Source organism: Neofelis nebulosa, chromosome X (assembly GCF_028018385.1).
Source record: "Neofelis nebulosa isolate mNeoNeb1 chromosome X, mNeoNeb1.pri, whole genome shotgun sequence".
NCBI lineage: Eukaryota > Metazoa > Chordata > Mammalia > Carnivora > Felidae > Neofelis > Neofelis nebulosa.
In genome coordinates, this window is record NC_080800.1 from 70,744,410 (window position 1) to 70,764,381 (window position 19,972).

Below are 19,972 nucleotides of genomic sequence, written 5' to 3' on the forward strand. Positions count from 1 at the left end.
TATCCTAGCTTATCCAAGTTGTTTTCTCTTATTACATTGAGGGTCATGAGATTCTTGGCGTAAATTAACTTCTGTTGTTAATTGGGACACAAAATAACCTGTAGTCTTTCTGAGTCCTAGAGTTACTAACCAGTTGCCTATTTTCCATCTTTTAGAAATCTGCTTTGGTGGCATCTTGTATTATTTCCATGGTATAAAGTTCTACTTTTTGGAAAGGGAAGGGAGAAGAGTCTACACAGTCTTATCCAGTACAAACATCTTCGCTTCAGTTTGGGAGGGAAGATGGCGGCATAGGAGGACGCTGGGCTCACCGCGCGTCCTGCTGATCACCTAGATTCCACCTACACCTGCCTAAACAACCCAGAAAATCGCCAGAGGATTAGCAGAACGGAGTCTCTGGAGCCAAGCACAGACGAGAGGCCCACGGAAGAGGGTAGGAAGGGTGGAGAGGCGGTACGCGCTCCATGAACTGGCAGGAGTGAGCCGGGGCGGAGGGGCGGCTAGCCGGCCAAGCAGAGCCCCTGAGTCTGGCAGGCAAAAGCTGAGGGGCCTGATGGACTGTGTTTGAACAGAAAGTGCGACTTAGTGTCTGGGAGGTCATAAGTTAACAGCTCTGCTCAGAAAGCAGGAAGGCTGGAAGACAAAGGGAGGGAGAGCTGCTGAGCCCCCAGACAGCAGAGCTCAGCTTGGTGGGGAACAAAGGCGCTCGCCAGCGTCATCTCCCTCGCTCATCCGCCAGTCAAAATCCCAAAGGGAACCAGTTTCTGCCAGGGAACTTGCTCCCTCCGTGCAAACACCCAACTCTGTGCTTCTGCAGAGCCAAAACTCCGGCAGCGGATCTGACTCCCTCCCACTGCCACAGGGCCACTCCTGAAGTGGATCACCTAAGGAGAGGCGAGCTAAGCCTACCCCTCCTGCCCCCCCTGCCCCCGTGCACCTTGCCTACCCACCCCAGCTAATATGCCAGATCCCCAGCACCACAAGCCTGGCAGTGTGCAAGTAGCCCAGATGGGCCACGCCACCCCACAGTGAATCCCACCCCTAGGAGAGGGGAAGAGAAGGCACACACCAGTCTGACTGTGGCCCCAGCAGTGGGCTGGGGGCAGACATCAGGTCGGACTGCGGCCCTGCCCACCAACTCCATTTATACACCACAGCAAAGGGGAAGTGCCTTGCAGGTCCTCACCACTCCAGGGACTATCCAAAATGACCAAACGGAAGAATTCCCCTCAGAAGAATCTCCAGGAAATAACAACAACTAATGAACTGATCAAAAAGGATTTAAATAATATAACAGAAAGTGAATTTAGAATAATAGTCATAAAATTAATCGCTGGGCTTGAAAACAGTATACAGGACAGCAGAGAATCTCTTGCCACAGAGATCAAGGGACGAAGAAACAGTCACGAGGAGCTGAAAAGCGCTTTAAACGAAATGCAAAACAAAATGGAAACCACGACGGCTCGGATTGAAGAGGCAGAGGAGAGAATAGGTGAACTAGAAGATAAAGTTATGGAAAAAGAGGAAGCTGAGAAAAAGAGAGATAAAAAAATACAGGAATATGAGGGAAAAATTAGAGAACTAAGTGATACACTAAAAAGAAATAATATACGCATAATTGGTATCCCAGAGGAGGAAGAGAGAGGGAAAGGTGCTGAAGGGGTACTTGAAGAAATTATAGTTGAGAACTTCCCTCAACTGGGGAAGGAAAAAGGCATTGAAATCCAAGAGGCACAGAGAACTCCCTTCAGACGTAACTTGAATCGATCTTCTGCACGACATATCATAGTGAAACTGGCAAAATACAAGGATAAAGAGAAAATTCTGAAAGCAGCGAGGGATAAACGTGCCCTCACATATAAAGGAAGACCTATAAGACTCCTTACTGATCTCTCTTTTGAAACTTGGCAGGCCAGAAAGGATTGGCACGATATCTTCAGTGTGCTGAACAGAAAAAATATGCAGCCAAGAATCCTTTATCCAGCAAGTCTGTCATTTAGAAGAGAAAGAGAGATAAAGGTCTTCCTAAACAAACAAAAACTGAAGGAATTCGTCACCACTAAACCAGCCCTACACGAGATCCTAAGGGGGATCCTGTGAAACAAAGTACCAGAGACATCACTACAAGCATAAAACATACAGACATCACAATGACTCTAAACCAGTATCTTTATATAATAACGCTGAATGTAAATGGATTAAATGCGCCAACCAAAAGACATAGGGTATCAGAATGGATAAAAAAACAAGACCTATCTATTTGCTGTCTACAAGAGACTCATTTTAGATCTGAGGACAACTTTAGATTGAGAGTGAGGGGATGGAGAACTATTTATCATGCTACTGGAAGCCAAAAGAAAGCTGCAGTAGCCATACTTATATCAGACAAACTAGACTTTAAATTAAAGGCTGTAACAACAGATGAAGAAAGGCATTATATAATAATTACAGGGTCTATCCATCAGGAAGAGCTAACAATTATAAATGTCTATGCGCCAAACACCGGAGCCCCCAAATATATAAAACAATTACTCATAAACATAAGCAACCTTATTGATAAGAATGTGGTCATTGCAGGGGACTTTAACACCCCACTTACAGAAATGGATAGATCATCTAGACACACGGTCAATAAAGAAACAAGGTCCCTGAATGATACATTGGATCAGATGGACTTGACAGATATATTTAGAACTCTGCATCCCAAAGCAACAGAATATACTTTCTTCTCGAGTGCACATGGAACATTCTCCAAGATAGATCATATACTGGGTCACAAAACAACCCTTATAAGTATACAAGAATTGAAATTATACCATGCATACTTTCAGACCACAATGCTATGAAGCTTGAAATCAACCACAGGAAAAAGTCTGGAAAACCTCCAAAAGCATGGAGGTTAAAGAACTCCCTACTAACGAATGAGTGGCTCAACCAGGCAATTAGAGAAGAAATTAACAAGTATATGGAAACAAACGAAAATGAAAATACAACAATCCAAACGCTTTGGGACTCAGCGAAGGCAGTCCTGAGAGGAAAATACATTGCAATCCGGGACTATCTCAAGAAACAAGAAAAATCCCAAATACAAAATCTAACAGCACGCCTAAAGGAAATAGAAGCAGAACAGCAAAGGCAGCCTAAACCCAGCAGAAGAAGAGAAATCATAAAGATCACAGCAGAAATAAACAATATAGAATCTAAAAAAACTGTAGAGCAGATCAACGAAACCAAGAGTTGGTTTTTTGAAAAAATAAACAAAATTGACAAACCTCTAGCCAGGCTTCTCAAAAAGAAAAGGGAGATGACCCACATAGATAAAATCATGAATGAAAATGGAATGATTACAACCAATCCCTCAGAGATACAAACAATTATCAGGGAATACTATGAAAAATTATATGCCAACAAATTGGACAACCTAGAAGAAATGGACAAATTCCTAAACCCCCACACTCTTCCAAAACTCAATCAGGAGGAAATAGAAAGCTTGAACAGACCCATAACCAGCGAAGAAATTGAATTCGTTATCAAAAATCTCCCAACAAATAAGAGTCCAGGACCAGATGGCTTCCCAGGGGAGTTCTATCAGACGTTTAAAGCAGAGATAATACCTATCCTTCTCAAGCTATTCCAAGAAATAGAAAGGGAAGGAAAACTTCCAGACTCATTCTATGAAGCCAGTATTACTTTGATTCCTAAACCAGACAGAGACCCAGTAAAAAAAGAGAACTACAGGCCAATATCCCTGATGAATATGGATGCAAAAATTCTCAATAAGATACTAGCAAATCGAATTCAATGCCATATAAAAAGAATTATTCACCATGATCAAGTGGGATTCATTCCTTGGATGCAGGGCTGGTTCAACATTTGCAAATCAATCAACGTGATACATCACATTAATAAAAGAAAAGAGAAGAACCATATGATCCTGTCATTCGATGCAGAAAAGGCCTTTGACAAAATTCAGCACCCTTTCTTAATAAAAACCCTTGAGAAAGTTGGGATAGAAGGAATATACTTAAACATCATAAAAGCCATTTATGAAAAGCCCACAGCTAACATCATCCTCAACGGGGAAAAACTGAGATCTTTTTCCCTGAGATCAGGAACACGACAGGGATGCCCACTCTCACTGCTGTTGTTTGACATAGTGTTGGAAGTTCTAGCATCAGCAATGAGACGACAAAAGGAAATCAAAGGCATCCAAATTGGCAAAGATGAAGTCAAGCTTTCGCTTTTTGCAGATGACATGATACTATACATGGAAAATCCGATAGACTCCACCAAAAGTCTGCTACAACTGATACATGAATTCAGCAAAGTTGCAGGATACAAAATCAATGTACAGAAATCAGTTGCATTCTTATACACAAACAATGAAGCAACAGAAAGACAAATAAAGAAACTGATCCCATTCACAATTGCACCAAGAAGCATAAAATACCTAGGAATAAATCTAACCAAAGATGGAAAAGATCTGTATGCTGAAAACTATAGAAAGCGTATGAAGGTAATTGAAGAAGATATAAAGAAGTGGAAAGACATTCCCTGCTCATGGATTGGAAGAATAAATATTGCCAAAATGTCAATACTACCCAAAGCTATCTACACATTCAATGCAATCCCAATCAAAATTGCACGAGCATTCTTCTTGAAACTAGAACAAGCAATCCTAAAATTCATATGGAACCACAAAGGCCCCGAATAGCCAAAGTAATTTTGAAGAAGAAGACCAAAGCAGGAGGCATCACAATCCCAGACTTTAGCCTCTACTACAAAGCTGTAACCATCAAGACAGCATGGTATTGGCACAAAAACAGACACATAGACCAATGGAATAGAATAGAAACCCCAGAACTAGACCCACAAACGTATGGCCAACTCATCTTTGACAAAGCAGGAAATAACATCCAATGGAAAAAAGACAGTCTCTTTCACAAATGATGCTGGGAGAACTGGACAGCAACATGCAGAAGGTTGAAACTAGACCACGTTCTCACACCATTCACAAAAATAAACTCAAAATGGATAAAGGACCTGAATGTGAGACAGGAAACCATCAAAACCTTAGAGGAGAAAGCAGGAAAAGACCTCTCTGACCTCAGCCGTAGCAATCTCTTACTCGGCACATCCCCAAAGGCAAGGGAATTAAAAGCAAAGGTGAATTACTGGGACCTTATGAAGATAAAAAGCTTCTGCACAGCAAAGGAAACAACCAACAAAACTAAAAGACAACCAACGGAATGGGAAAAGATATTTGCAAATGACATATCGGACAAAGGGCTAGTATCCAAAATCTAAAAAGAGCTCACCAAACTCCACACCCGAAAAACAAATAACCCAGTGAAGAAATGGGCAGAAAACATGAATAGACACTTCTCTAAAGAAGACATCCGGATGGCCAACAGGCACATGAAAAGATGTTCAACGTCGCTCCTTATCAGGGAAATACAAATCAAAACCACACTCAGATACCACCTCACGCCAGTCAGAGTGGCCAAAATGAAGAAATCAGGAGACTATAGATGCTGGAGAGGATGTGGAGAAACGGGAACCCTCTTGCACTGTTGGTGGGAATGCAAATTGGTGCAGCCGCTCTGGAAAGCAGTGTGGAGGTTCCTCAGAAAATTAAAAATAGACCTACCCTATGACCCAGCAATAGCACTGCTAGGAATTTACCCAAGGGATACAGGAGTACTGATGCATAGGGGCACTTGTACCCCAATGTTTATAGCAGCACTCTCAACAATAGCCAAATTATGGAAAAAGCCTAAATGTCCATCAACTGATGAATGGATAAAGAAATTGTGGTTTATATACACAATGCAGTACTACGTGGCAATGAGAAAGAATGAAATATGGCCTTTTGTAGCAACGTGGATGGAACTGGAGAGTGTGATGCTAAGTGAAATAAGCCATACAGAGAAAGACAGATACCATATGGTTTCACTCTTATGTGGATCCTGAGAAACGTAACAGAAACCCATGGGGGAAGGGAAGGAAAAAAAAAAGAGGTTAGAGTGGGAGAGAGCCAAAGCATAAGAGACTCTTAAAAACTGAGAACAAACTGAGGGTTGATGGGGGGTGGGAGGGAGGGTAGGGTGGGTGATGGGTATTGAGGAGGGCACCTTTTGGGATGAGCACTGGGTGTTGTATGGAAACCAATATAACAGTAAATTTCATATATTAAATAAATAAATAAATAAATAAACATTAAAAAAAATAATGTCTTGGTTTTAATACCTGCAAAAAACAAAACAAAAACAAAAACAAATATCTTCGCTTCAGTTTTATCCCTAAACAAACCTACCAAAAAGTGTTTTGAGTTACCTTTATAAGAGTCTACTCAGGTCTCTTTTATAATTAAAATCCTTTAATAGTTTCCAATCCATTTGACGAGTTACATCAAAATTTCCTGGGATACTTGTTAAAATGCATATTCATAGGTCTTACCCACACCAATTGAATGAGATTCTTTGAAAAAACATAATTTTAATGAATTTTATTTTAATATTACAAAATCATGAGAAAAGGGAAGATGGCAGTGTAAGGTGATGCTTGGGTCAGATCACCTCGTCTTGCTGACCCCTTAGATTCTGCCCACTTCGGCCTAAATAACCTAGAAAACTGATGGAAGACTAGCAGAATGGATTCTCAGGAGCCACAAATAGACAAGAGGCCTACAGAAGAGGATAGGAAGGGCGGAGAGGAGGTGTGTGTTACATGGACTGGTGGGAAAGAGCCAGGGTGGTAGAGGGGCAACTCGCCGGGCAAGGCAGAGCCCCCGAAGTCTTGCTTGCAAAAGTGGAGGGGTCAAACTGCATGAGTTCAGACAGCCAGTGGGACATAACATCTGGAATGTTAAAAGTCAACAGCTCCCATTTCAGAGAGCAGGGAGGGTGAGAGGATGCCAGGAGGGAGAGATGTTGAGCCCCAGAAGGACAGGGCTGGGGGTGGTGAGGAAGAAAGGTACTGGAAAGTGCAATATCCCTCTCTCATCACCCAGCCGGAATTCCAAAGGAAACCAGTTCCTGTCACCGATCTTGTTTGCACCCTGCAAATGCCCAACGTTGTGCTTCTGTGGATCCATCCCTCCCATGGGTCTGCCTCCCTCCCTGTGCTGCAGGCCTCCTCCCACAGAGGACCACCAACAGCAAAGCTAGCTAAGCCGGCCCCTCCCACACCAGTGCACCATGCGGATCCACCTCTCTAATATGCCCTTGGCCAGAGCACACCAAAACAGCACTACAAGCCTGGCAGTATGCAAGCAGCCCAGACAAGGGCCACACCACTCCACAATGAGTCCTGCCCCTGGGAGAGGGGAAGATAAGGTACACACCAGTCTGACTGTGGCCCCAGCGGTGGGTTGGGGCAGACATCAGGTCAGATTGTGGCCCTGCCCACCAACACAAGTTTCCCCGTACAGCAGAAAGGAAGTACCCTGGAGTTGGGAGCTACCACAAAGACTACCCAACATGACAAAATGGAAGAATTCTCCTCAAAAGAAACTCCAGGAAGTAGCAACAACTAACAAATTGATCAAAAACGATTTAAGAAATAAAACAGAACAAGAATTTAGAGTAATAGTCATAAAATTAATCGCTGGGCTTGAAAAAAGCATACAAGACAGCAGAAAATCTATTGCTACAGAGATCAAGGGACTAAGAAATAGTCATGAGGAGCTAAAAAGAGCTCTATGAGATGCAAAATAAAATGGAGGCAGCCATAGCATGGATTGAAGAGGTAGACGAGAGAATAGGTGAATTAGAAGATAAAATTATGGAAAAAGAGGAAGCTGAGAAAAAGAGAGATGAAAAAAATCCTGAAGTATGAGGGGAGATTTAGAGAACTAAGTGATGCAATCAAATGGAAGAATATCCATATCATAGGAATTCCAGAAGACGAAGAAAGAGAGAAAGGGGCTGAAGGTGTACTTGAACAAATAATAGCTGAGAACGTCCCTGATCTGGGGAAGGAAACAGACATTGAAATCGAGGAGGCACAGAGAACTCCCTTCAGACATAACTTGAATCGATCTTCTGTTGACATATCATAGTAGAACGGGAAAAATACAAAGATAAGGAGAAAATTCTGAAAGCAGCTAGGGATAAACAGGCTCTAACTTCCAAAGGGAGACCCATGAGAGTAGTGGCAGACCTATCTACAGAAACTTGGCAGGCCAGAAAGGAATGGCAAGAAATCTTCAATGTGATGAACAGAAAAACCATGTGGCTGAGAATCCTCTATCCAGCAGTCTGTCATTTGAATAGAAGGAAAGATAAAGGTTTTCCCAAACAAAAACTGAAGGACTTCATCACCACTAAACCAGCAATACAAGACATCCTAAAGGGGACTTTGTGAGTGAAATGTTGCAAGGACCACAAAGTACCAGAGACATCACTACAAGTATGAAAACTACAGACATCACAATGACTCTAAACCCATATCTTTCTATAATACTGAATGTAAATGGACTAAATTCTCTAACGAAAAGACTTAGGGTATCAGAATAGATAAAGAAAAAAAAAAGAAAAAAAAAACAAGACCCATCTATTTGCTGTCTAAAAGAGACTCACTTTAGATCTGAGGACACCTTCAGGTTGAAGTGAGGGGATTGAGAGCTATCTATCATGCTACTGGAAGTCAAAAGAAAGCTGGAGTAGCCATACTTATATCAGACAAACTAGACTTTAAACTAAAGGCTGTAACAAGAGAAAAAGAAGGGCATTATATAATAATTGCAAGGTCTATCCATTAGGAAGAGCTAACAATTATAAATGTCTATACACCAAATACGGAAGCCTCCAAATATATAAAACAATTAATCACAAACATAAGCAACCTTATTGATAAGAATGTGGTCATTGCAGGGGACTTTAATACTCCACTTACAACAATGGATAGATCATCTAGACACAGGGTCAATAAGGAAACAAGGGTCCTGAATGATACATTGGATCAGATGGACTTGACAGATATATATAGACCTCTGCATCCTAAAGCAACAGAATATATTTTCTTCTCGAGGTACACGGAACATTCTCCAAGATACATCACATACTGGGTCACAAAACAGCCCTTCATAAGTATAAAAGACCTGAGATCATACCATGCACATTTTCAAATAACAATGCTATGAAACTTGAAATCAACCACAGGAAGAAGTCTGGAAAACTTACAAAAGAAAGGAGATTAAAGAACACCCTACTAAAGAATTAATGGGTCAACCAGGCAATTAGAGAAGAAATTAAAAATTTATGGAAAAAATGAAAATGAAAAGACAATAATGCAAACACTTTGGGATGCAGCAAAGTCAGTCCTGAGTGGAAAATACATTGCAATCCAGGCCTATCTCAAGAAACAAGAAAAATCCCAAATACAAAATCTAACAGGACACCTAAAGGAAATAGAAGCAAAAGAGCAGAGACAGCCTAAGCCCAGCAGAAGAAGAGAAACAATAACGTTCAGAGCAGAAATAAACAATATACAATCTAATAAAAAAAACAAAACTGTACAGCAGATCAATGAAACCAAGAGTTGATTTTTTGAAAAAATAAACAAAATTGATAAACCTCTAGCCAGGCTTCTCAATAAGAAAAAGGAGATGACCCAAATATATAAAATCACGAATGAAAATGGATTACACCCAAACCCTCAGAAATACAAGCAATTATCAGGGAATACTAGGAAAAATTATACACCAACAACTGGATGTCCTGGAAGAAATGGACAAATTCCTAAGCACCCAGACACTTCCTAAACTCAGAAAGAAATAGAAAACTTGAAGAGACCCATAACCAGTAAAGAAATTGAATCAGTTATCAAAAATCTCCCAACAAATAAGTGTCTGGGACCAGATGGCTTCCCTGGGGAATTCTACTAGACATTTAAGCAGAGATAATACCTATCCTTCTGAAGCTGTTCCAAAAAATAGAAAGGGAAGGAAAACTGCCAGACTCATTCTCTGAATCCAGCATTACTGTGATTCCCCAAGCAGACAGAGACCCAGCAAAAAAAGAGAACAATAGGCCAAGATCCCTGATGAATATGGATGCAAATATTCTCAACAAGATACTAGCAATTTGAATTCAACAACATATAAGAATTATTCACCATGATCAGGTGGGATTAATTCCTGGACTGCAGGGCTGGAAAACAACCATATGATCCTGTCAATCGATGAAGAGAAAGCATTTGACAAAATTCAGCATCCTTTCTTAATAAAAAACCCTCGAGAAAGTTGGGATAGAAGGAACATACTTAAACATCATAAAAGCCATTTACGAAAATCTCACAGCTAATATCATCCTCAATGGGGAAAAACCGAGAGCTTTCTCCCTGAGATCAGGAACACGACAGGGATATCCACTCTCACCACTGTTGTTCAACATAGTGGTAGAAGTTCTAGCATCAGCAATCAGACAACTTAAGGAAATTAAAGGCACCAAAATTGGCAAAGATGAAGTCAAGCTTTCACTTTTTGCAGATGACATGATATTATACATGGAAAACCCAAGAGACTACACCAAAAGTCTACTAGAACTGATACATGAATTCAGCAAAGTCACAAGATACAAAATTAATGTACAGAAATCAGTTGCATTCTTACACTAATAATGAATCAACAGAAAGACAAATAAAGAAACTGATCCCATTCACAATTGCACCAAGAAGCATAAAATACCTAAGAATATACCTAAACAAAGATGTAAAAGATTTGTATTCTGAAGACTATAGAAAGCTTATGAAGGAAATTGAAGAAGATACAAAGAAATGGGAAAACTTTCCATGCTCATGGATTGTAAGAATAAATATTGTTAAAATATCAATATTACCCAAAGCCATCTACACATTCAATACAATTCCAATCAAAATTGCACCAGCATTCTTCTCGAAGTTAGAACAAGCAATCCTCAAATTTGTATGGAACGACAAAAGACCCCCAATAGCCGAAGTGATATTGAAGAAGACCAAAGCAGGAGCTGTAATCATCAAGACAGCATGGTATTGGCACAAAACCAGACACATACCAATGCAATAGAACAGAGACTCCACAATTGGACCCACAAAAGCATGGCCAACTAATCTTTGACAAAGCAAGAATGAATATCCACAGGAAAAAAGACAGTCTCTTTAACAAATGGTACTAGGAGAACTGGACATCAACATGCAGAAGAATGAAACTAGAGCACTTTCTTACACCATTGACAAAAATAAACTCAAAATGGATGAAGGACCTGAATGTGAGACAGGAAACCATCAAAACTCTAGAGGAGAAAGCAGGAAAAAACCTCTGACCTCAGCCACAGCAATTTTTTACTTGACACATCTCCAAAGGCAAGGGAATTAAAAGCAAAAATGAACTATTAGGACCTCATGAAGATAAAACCTTCTGCACTGCAAAGGAAACAATCAACAAAACTAAAAGGCAATGGACGGAATGGGAAAAGATACTTGCAAATGACATATTGGGTAAAGAGTTAGTATCCAAAATCTGTAAAGAACTTACCAAACTCAACACCCGAAAAACAAATAATCCAGTGAAGAAATGGGCAGAAAACATGAATAGATACTTCTCTAAAGAAGACATCCAGATGGCCAACAGGCACATGAAAAGATGCTGAACGCCCCTCCTCATTAGGGAAATACAAATCAAAACCACACTGAGATATCACCTCATGCCAGAGTGGCTAAAATGAACAAATTGGGAGACTATAGATGCTGGCGAGGATGTGGAGAAACAGGAACTCTCTTGCACTCTTGGTGGGAATGCAAACTGTTGCAGCTGCTCTGGAAAACAGTGCGGAGGTTCCTCAAAAAATTAAAAATAGATCTCCCCTATGACCCAGCAATAGCACTGCTAGGAATGTACCCAAGGAATACAGGAGTGCTGATGCATAGGGGCACTTGTTCTCCAATGTTTATAGCAGCACTTTCAACAATAGCCTAATTATGGAAAGAATCTAAATGCCCACCAACTGATGAATGGATAAAGAAGTTGTCGTTTATATATACAATGGAATACTACTTGGCAATGAGAACGAATGAAATATGGCCTTTTGTAGCAACGTGGATGGAACTGGAGACTGTTAATCTGAGTGAAATAAGTCATACAGAGAGAGACAGATACCATATGTTTTCACTCTTATGTGGATCCTGAGAAACTTACCAGAAGACCATGGGGGAGGGGAAGGGGGAAGTATAGTTACAGAGAGGGAAGGAGGCAAACCATGAGAAACTCTTAAAAACTGAAAATAAAGTGAGGGTTGATTTGGGGTGGGAAGGAGGGGAAAGTGGGTGATGGGAATTGAGGAGACCACCTGTTGGGATGAGCACTGGGTGTTGTATGGAAACCAATTTAACAGTAAATTTCATATTAAAAAAAAGTCACAACAGTTGTCACAGAAAGTCAGAAAAACAAAATAAGACTGTTAAAATACTACTTACTCATTACTTCCAATACTAAAATGCACCAATAACAAATAATAATTTAAACTCCTTAATTTTGATTGAAATATTTATATCAATAAGGATTCAATTATATGATCAAGTTAACTGGGCTAATTATATGTAAAAACATTTTATTGATTGTATTTTTGTTGACTTATAATTAATATAGTGTTATATTAGTTTCAGGTGTGCAATATAATGAAAAAAATTCTAGGGGCGCCTGGGTGGCTCAGTCGGTTAAGCGTCTGACTTCGGCTCAGGTCATGATCTCACAGTCCGTGAGTTCGAGCCCCGCGTCGGGCTCTCTGCTGACAGCTCAGAGCCTGGAGCCTGTTTCCGATTTTGTGTCTCCCTCTTTCTCTGACCCTCCCCCGTTCATGCTCTGTCTCTCTCTGTCTCAAAAATAAATAAACATTTAAAAAAATTCTATAATTACTCAGTGCTCATCATGATAACTGTACCTCTTAATCCACTTTATTTATTTCATCCATCCCATTAATTACCTTTGAGTGTTTTTTTTAAATTTTAATGTATTTATTTATATATTTTTTAATGTGTATTTTTGACAGAGAGAGAGAGCGCAACTATGGGAGGGGCAGAAAAAGAAAGAGACATAGAATCTGAAACACGCTCCAGGCTCTGAGCTGTCAGCACAGAGCTCGATGCAGCACTCAAACCCACTAACCGAGAGATCATGGCTTGAGCCGAAGTTCGACACTTAACTGACTGAGCCACCCAGGTGCCCCGTTTGAATGTGTTTTTTTTTTAACTGAAAAAACCTGCTCAAAGACTAAATGGTGTGTTGATTACTGCATTTTATTTAGGGTTACATTAGTAATATATATAAATATTATGATCTCAAAACATGTCATTTTAGATAATGCAGTCTTTTCGAGGTTCAATTTTGCCAACTTTACAAATATCATGACAATTTTCTCAATGGCATTCTTACTAACAACATAGAAGGGAAACAAACGTTGCTTTAAATGAAGGATTACTTACTGCTCTTTTTCTAGAACACCCGGTAATCCAAGGCACAGTAAGGTTTCCTGAAATCTGTGGAAACAATAAATGGAATTTCAGTAAGGTACGCATTGACACTACTTGGAATGCTGATCAACATCAATGAATTCACACAAGATGTCAACATAGATCTGCATTCAGAGCATATCCCCCACATAGACTTTGCCATTTCCTTACTGAACACAACAGATTTAAAGGACTTTCATTTGTAAGAAAATTTTAGAAGCAGTGTAATTTCCCCTGGAAATTCAAGAAAATCCCTAGGCACTGTTGGGGCCTGGAAGTATGGTTTACAAATCTGTGAACAAGAAAATTATTGTAATAAAAATGCAGTACTCTGTGGAATATGTTATAATAATTAAATTATTAACTATAGTCATCATCCTATGTATTAGTTCTCTAGACTTATCCTACATAACTACAAGCTCCTTTTTAAGCAGAGACTACTAAGATGAATAGGCAGCAACACCTATTACATCGACATTGGCACACAAGGAGATAGGTACTACTCCAGTAGGATTCCAGGGACTGTTTACAGAGACCAAGGTGGACCTGTGGGCTATAGCACAGAGTAGCCTAGACGTAACCATACATTTTCCTGAAATACACACGTTTTGGAGAATAACTCCAAATTCTCCACTTGCCTTCTCCTTCCCTCCCACATACCTCCTGAGACACTGACAAGTCAAATCAGGCTTGCCAAATGGTGACGATGAGAATATGGTATTCAAACATTTATTGTTTTTGATAAATTACATTCAGTGATGACTTGTGAATTAGTATTATGCTTACTGATAAGGAGTGATAATCAAACAGTTAATGCAAATAGTAAAGTAATATCCTTAATTATTCAAAATTTAGGTAAATTATTACTGTCTCTGGCCACTAAACATGAAATTTTATTTTGAGTTCAAAATATACCACTATGCTAGGGATAGGCTAACAAAATTAATGTTATAAACTCCAAATAATACTTTTAAGAAAAAAATTAAAAATAATTTTATTTAAGTTAAAACCCCATTACAGTAATATGTCACTTAAATACAATGTTTGAGGATCATGAAGTTTCAAATAATTGATTTTTAAAGGTAAACTGAGTGATAATGAAAATTTTGATGGAAAAAATTCTTCAAAACTTACACTTTCCTGTCCTCCCATTAATACTTGGAATATAAAATAATGTTTACAAAGTAATTTGGCTGCTAGCCTCAAAGAAAGAGGTAAGTCTACCAAAATAACCACATAATATACTCTTGAAAAAATAGAGATATGAAAACATTTTGGATTCTCTTTGCATATACTCCCACCTATTAGTGAGGATAATTTCAAACTGTCTATATAAATTTGCTATCAAAAACATTTTAAACCAAATGAACTCGAAAACAAACAAACAAACAAACAAACCCAGGGGTGCCTGGGTGGCTCAGTTGGTTAAGCATCCGATTTGTGATTTTGTCTCAGGTCATGATCTCATGGTCTTGAGATTGAGCCCCACATTGGGTGTGTGCTGGGTGTGCTACTTGCTTAAAATTCTCTCTCTCCCTCTGCTCCTCTCCCCCACTTGTGCTCTCTCTCCCAAAATAAATTAAAAAAAAAACATAAACCAGTAAGTATTAAAAAGTTACATATGAAATAAAAAAAATATGCATATAATATACATGATAAATGAATGGGAATTATACATTTTAAGAATACAAAATGTGGTTTTCTGCTTAGGTCAAGTGTATGTAACCAAGAAAATAGAAAACTACTATAAGCACATTAACATACAAATATCAATTCCATGTGAGTTGGGAAGAGATGAAGTTTCACTTTTTTGCTTTATAATTCTGGGGCACCAGTTACATAATATTCAAATGCTATATCAACTACCTTCTTTTGTTTATTTCAATTTTTTTTTTCAGTTCTTTATGTTTCTGGTAAAACTCAGGAACAGCTAAGTATAGCAGCTGAATTTGTATGCTTTTTTGAAGAATAATACGGTATAAACATATTTCTCTCAAAGTTGGGAAGTTTTGTTTGGTCAGTAGTGATGACAAGGTTTTTCCTTCACCAGAAGCTACAAAAATAGTATTTCAAATGAGCAGGGTAATATAGTAATCATTTAAATGATATTTAAATTCCAAACACATTTTTCAGTACCCTGGTTTGGAAAAATATAAAAGTAATTGACAAGGAGACAAGACCAACTTAACAAATATATTTGAACTTACACATACAAATGAGTACTATATGTTTCAAAGTAGAAAACAGGAAGTTATACAGTCATTACAATGATGTTGCCATTGTTGAAAACATTTTGGGAACTTTTCTTGGCAGTTCATGACACCCAGAGACTCTGTGTCATTATTTCATATTCTGTTTGTTTTAACTGAAAATATAATAACCCAAATTGAACATCAATTTTATTCACTAAATGTGGCTCAGAATAAATTCTAACTATTTTCCAAAGTCAAATTTTACCTCAAATAATGGAGATTTGTCACCAATGAAAGTATTTTTAAAAATCTCACAGGGGGCACCTAGGTGGCTCAGTCAGTTAAGTGTGGACTTTGGCTCAGGGCATGATCTCAGCGTTAGTGGGTTCGAGCGGCGCATCTGGCTCTGTGATGACAGTTCAGAGCCTGGAGCCTGCATGGGATTCTGTGTCTCCCTCTCTCTGCCCCTCCCCCACTCATGCTCTTTCTCTCTCTCTCTCTGTCTCTCTCAAAAATAAATAAACATTAATTTTTTTTCCAAAAAAAATTCTCACAGGCCCTTAAAGCAATTGTAAAAGAATTTCAAAACTTTTTTGACAAATTAAACATGATTGAAATAAGTATAGGTAACTTTCCAAAGTCATGAATTTGAACTTAATTTCTATACTACGTTGCTGTTTTAGGTACTTAGGAAATAAAAAAGATGGGTAAAACATAATTTCCTGGAGGGCAAGAATGTGAGAGGGAAGATGAGAAAGATACATGAATGACTTTAATATAAAGAATACTATGATAAGTGTCATGAGAAGTATAATAAATGAAATGCAATAGAAGTTCAAGATATGGTGAAATTACATTAAATTTGAGGACTTATATCTCAGCTGAACCTTAAAAAATGAATAGAATTTTTATAGAAATAAAAAAGAGCATTCCAGAGAAAAAGAATGCCATGAGCACAGTGGAATAAAAGGATAGGATGTGTTGGGGCTCCTGGGGGGCTCAGTCGGTTGAGCATCCGACTTTAGCACAGGTCATGATCCTGAGGCCTGTGAGTTTGAGCCCCACATTGGGCTCTGTGATGTCAGCTCAGAGCCTGGCCCCTGCTTCGGATTCTGTGTCTCCCTCTGTCTCTGCCCCTCCCCCGCTCATGCTCTGTCTCTCTTCTGTCTCTGTCAAAAATAAATAAACATTAAAAAATTTTTTAAAAAAAGGATAGGATGTGTTTGGGAATGGTCAATTCAATTAGAATTAAAAATGGAATTGGGGTTACTTTCTGCAAGCCATAAATACCAAAGTACATTTACATCTAATTTTACAGAAAAAGAGGAGCCATTCAAAGATTTAAGCAAATGAGTTATATGGTCAGAATGCATTTTTATACATTAAGATGATTAATTTGACTCAATGTGTTCAGTAAATTGAATCAGTATGGAAACTTATAATAGTTTAGGCAATCCAGACTTGGAACAAAGTTAGGGAGTAGTAATTTAGAGAGAAATATAAAATACACTTGTAAATACAGGTCTTGTGCAGGAGATTAAAGAGGACTAGACAGTCTGGAAATTACTGGAATAGCTTTTTTTATGGCCATCATAAGACTGCCTCTCCAAATGGCTGATCTGCTCAAACAAATAGAGAGTTGGAGAGTCACAATTTTGAATGTGAATGCAAGAAAGTGCTAATATTGGAAATATCACAGAAAAATGTGGACACACTAAGGGCGCCTGGGTGGCTCAGTCAGTTAAGCGTCCAACTCTTGATTTTGGCTCAGTTCATGATCTCACAGTTCATGAGATCAAGCCCTGCATTGGGTTCTATGCTGACAGCACGAAGCCTGCTTAGGATTCTCTCTCTCTTCCTCTCTCTTTGCCTCTCCCCATGCTGGCACTTTCTCTCTCTCTCTCTCTTTCTCTCTCTCTCTCAAAAAATAAACACTAAAAAAATAATAAAATAAAATAAAAGTAGATACACTAAAGGAAGTAATAGTTATATGGATGTAAACTGTAGTCACATCATATGGATAGGTAAGGTTTGTGAATCCATCTATAAAACACTTACCTTTCTCATGGAAAGTTATATTTAAAATAAGTAATATATATCATAATGTTAATTACACATTATACATAATTACTTTTATAGATGATTTAAAGGATTTTTAAAGGAACTTTTCTACATTTCATTTTCATGATTTAGATCTTACATATGACTCTGCTATATTTCTGCTAGACTATGAGATTCTTAAGGGCAAGGTTTGTATATAGTCACACAAAGAATATACACAAAAAAGCATTCATTCCGATTTCAAAAATATTTCTGTTAAAAGACAATTCTCAACATATGCGGGACATTCTACTTAATTCGATTAACTGAAACAACCAGACAATAACCATGTCTATCAGAAAAGTTTAGCAGCAACAGATTCATAATAAACTTATATTTTTGTTTTTCATCAGCTGTTTTGATATCAGTTGAACAATAAAAGATATCAATCATTCTGCTTTAATCAGCAGAGCTTCTTAGATCTTTTAAAGTTATAAGGTATAGAACATAGAAGACACTGCTGGGCATTTGGTAGGCAATCAATAAATATATGCTGATTGATTGGTTGATTGAATTAACGTGCACTTTATAACTAGCTTCACTTGCTGAAATTCAACAAAAGGCCAAGAGTGGAAATGTACAAGAGACCATTACATGGGGGTAGGCAGTTTGGAGGAAGGAATAACTAGCTTCTGGTAGAGAACAATGTGTTCTGGAGCAAAGAAGAAAAGATATATTGGCTTAAAAAATATATATATATATATACATATATATATATATGTATATATATATATATATGTATATATATTTCCCTTTTGTCTCTAGACCAAGTCTGGGAAAGCTTTGAGAAGTAACAAAATAAGCTTTACAAATTGAAATTCAAATACTACAACATTTGGCAAAGCAACTAACATTTTTAAGCATATTAATTTTTCTTCTATTAAGTTATAAGAAATTCGTATTTAGAAAATCTTACTAGCCTGAAAAGTTCTTGCAGTCAAAAACCAAGATACTATTTGGGATTTTTCTTTTTTCTACATAATTTGAGAAGTTAAATTTCACAATGCACAAGATATTAAAATCAGGAAAACTCAAATTCCAAGATGTTTCAATAAAATTATGAAAAGTACTCAGACATAACGTAACTAGCCTGATTTCACCATACTGATTCTAGGGATACTGATTGTGAAAAATAATGGAAGGATATCAGAAAAATAATATAAATTAATATGTGGAATGATTATCTTCTGAGCCAAAGCCCTGGGGAGTACAGAATTACAAATCTGTAAACCTCAAAATTATACTCAAACATATTTTAAAATATTATAATTTTACCCATATAAAGGGCAGATCTTTTATAAGTTACAAAAATAAAAAATTCTTTGCTAAGTTTAGAAAATAAATTATCATGTGTTAGTTTTAAGTTATAAATATACAACTGAAATGAAATGTTTTCTTAAATGTATATTCAGAGATCAGTTCCTTAAATAATAGGAAAAGATTGATAGCTCTTATCAAGCTACAATCTTTTCAAGACTGGACCAGCATTCTTAATACCTAGCTCCAAGTCTTTGCTTTGCACACATCTCTTTGTTAAACCAAAAGATAGGCATTTGAAATAAATCAAACACCCTGGATTTTTTTTTTTGCAATAACATTATATGAGTTGCTACATTCGCTTTGTCATCTAAAACAACAAACAACAAAGAGATAAAGATAAAGATAAAGATAAAGCAAGATAAAAAATTAGACAGCTCCACAGTTTCATCCCCCACAGAAACACTAAAAATAGAGACTGACAAGAATAACATTATGGTAGGTTTAGAAATCTGTCAAAGTTCTACAGCAATCAAGCCATAGACTAATCAAAAAAATTCCACATTGTAAAAGATAGGAAATTTCATGGAGTTTTTATTAGAAGAAGCAGAAGTGAGACTCTTTGGGAAATTAAGACTTTTAATAGTAGGGTAATCAGTAAAAATCATGTACATACAACCAGGGGAGACACATGCCCAGAAAAGGCCTGCAAAGCCTTTAAGCTTTTACACCAGGCTAATTAATTAATTAATTGTCTTGAACTGCACAGACCCAGAATGCAAGGAGTGGAAGACATAGTTGTTTTTCAAATACTCAATAAAAAAAATCATGATATATACAAAAAGCATTGTCCATTCGAAGGAAAAAAATCTCCAGGAAATATCCCTGAAGAAAACCCATATATTGGACTTACTAGACAAATATGTTAAAACAGCTAT

The 19,972-nt window shown here is 37.9% G+C and overlaps 1 protein-coding gene across 2 annotated transcripts in view; it reads right to left on the bottom strand.

Moving 5' to 3' along the window:
• Nucleotides 1-19,972, bottom strand: part of HDX (highly divergent homeobox) — a 197,631-nt gene that overhangs the window by 111,960 nt on the left and 65,699 nt on the right. For both annotated transcript variants that reach the window (XM_058712599.1, XM_058712600.1), the window contains exon 4: nt 13,459-13,512. In XM_058712599.1, coding sequence (XP_058568582.1) covers nt 13,459-13,512 — 54 coding nt within the window. The remainder of the gene's footprint in view (nt 1-13,458; nt 13,513-19,972) is intronic.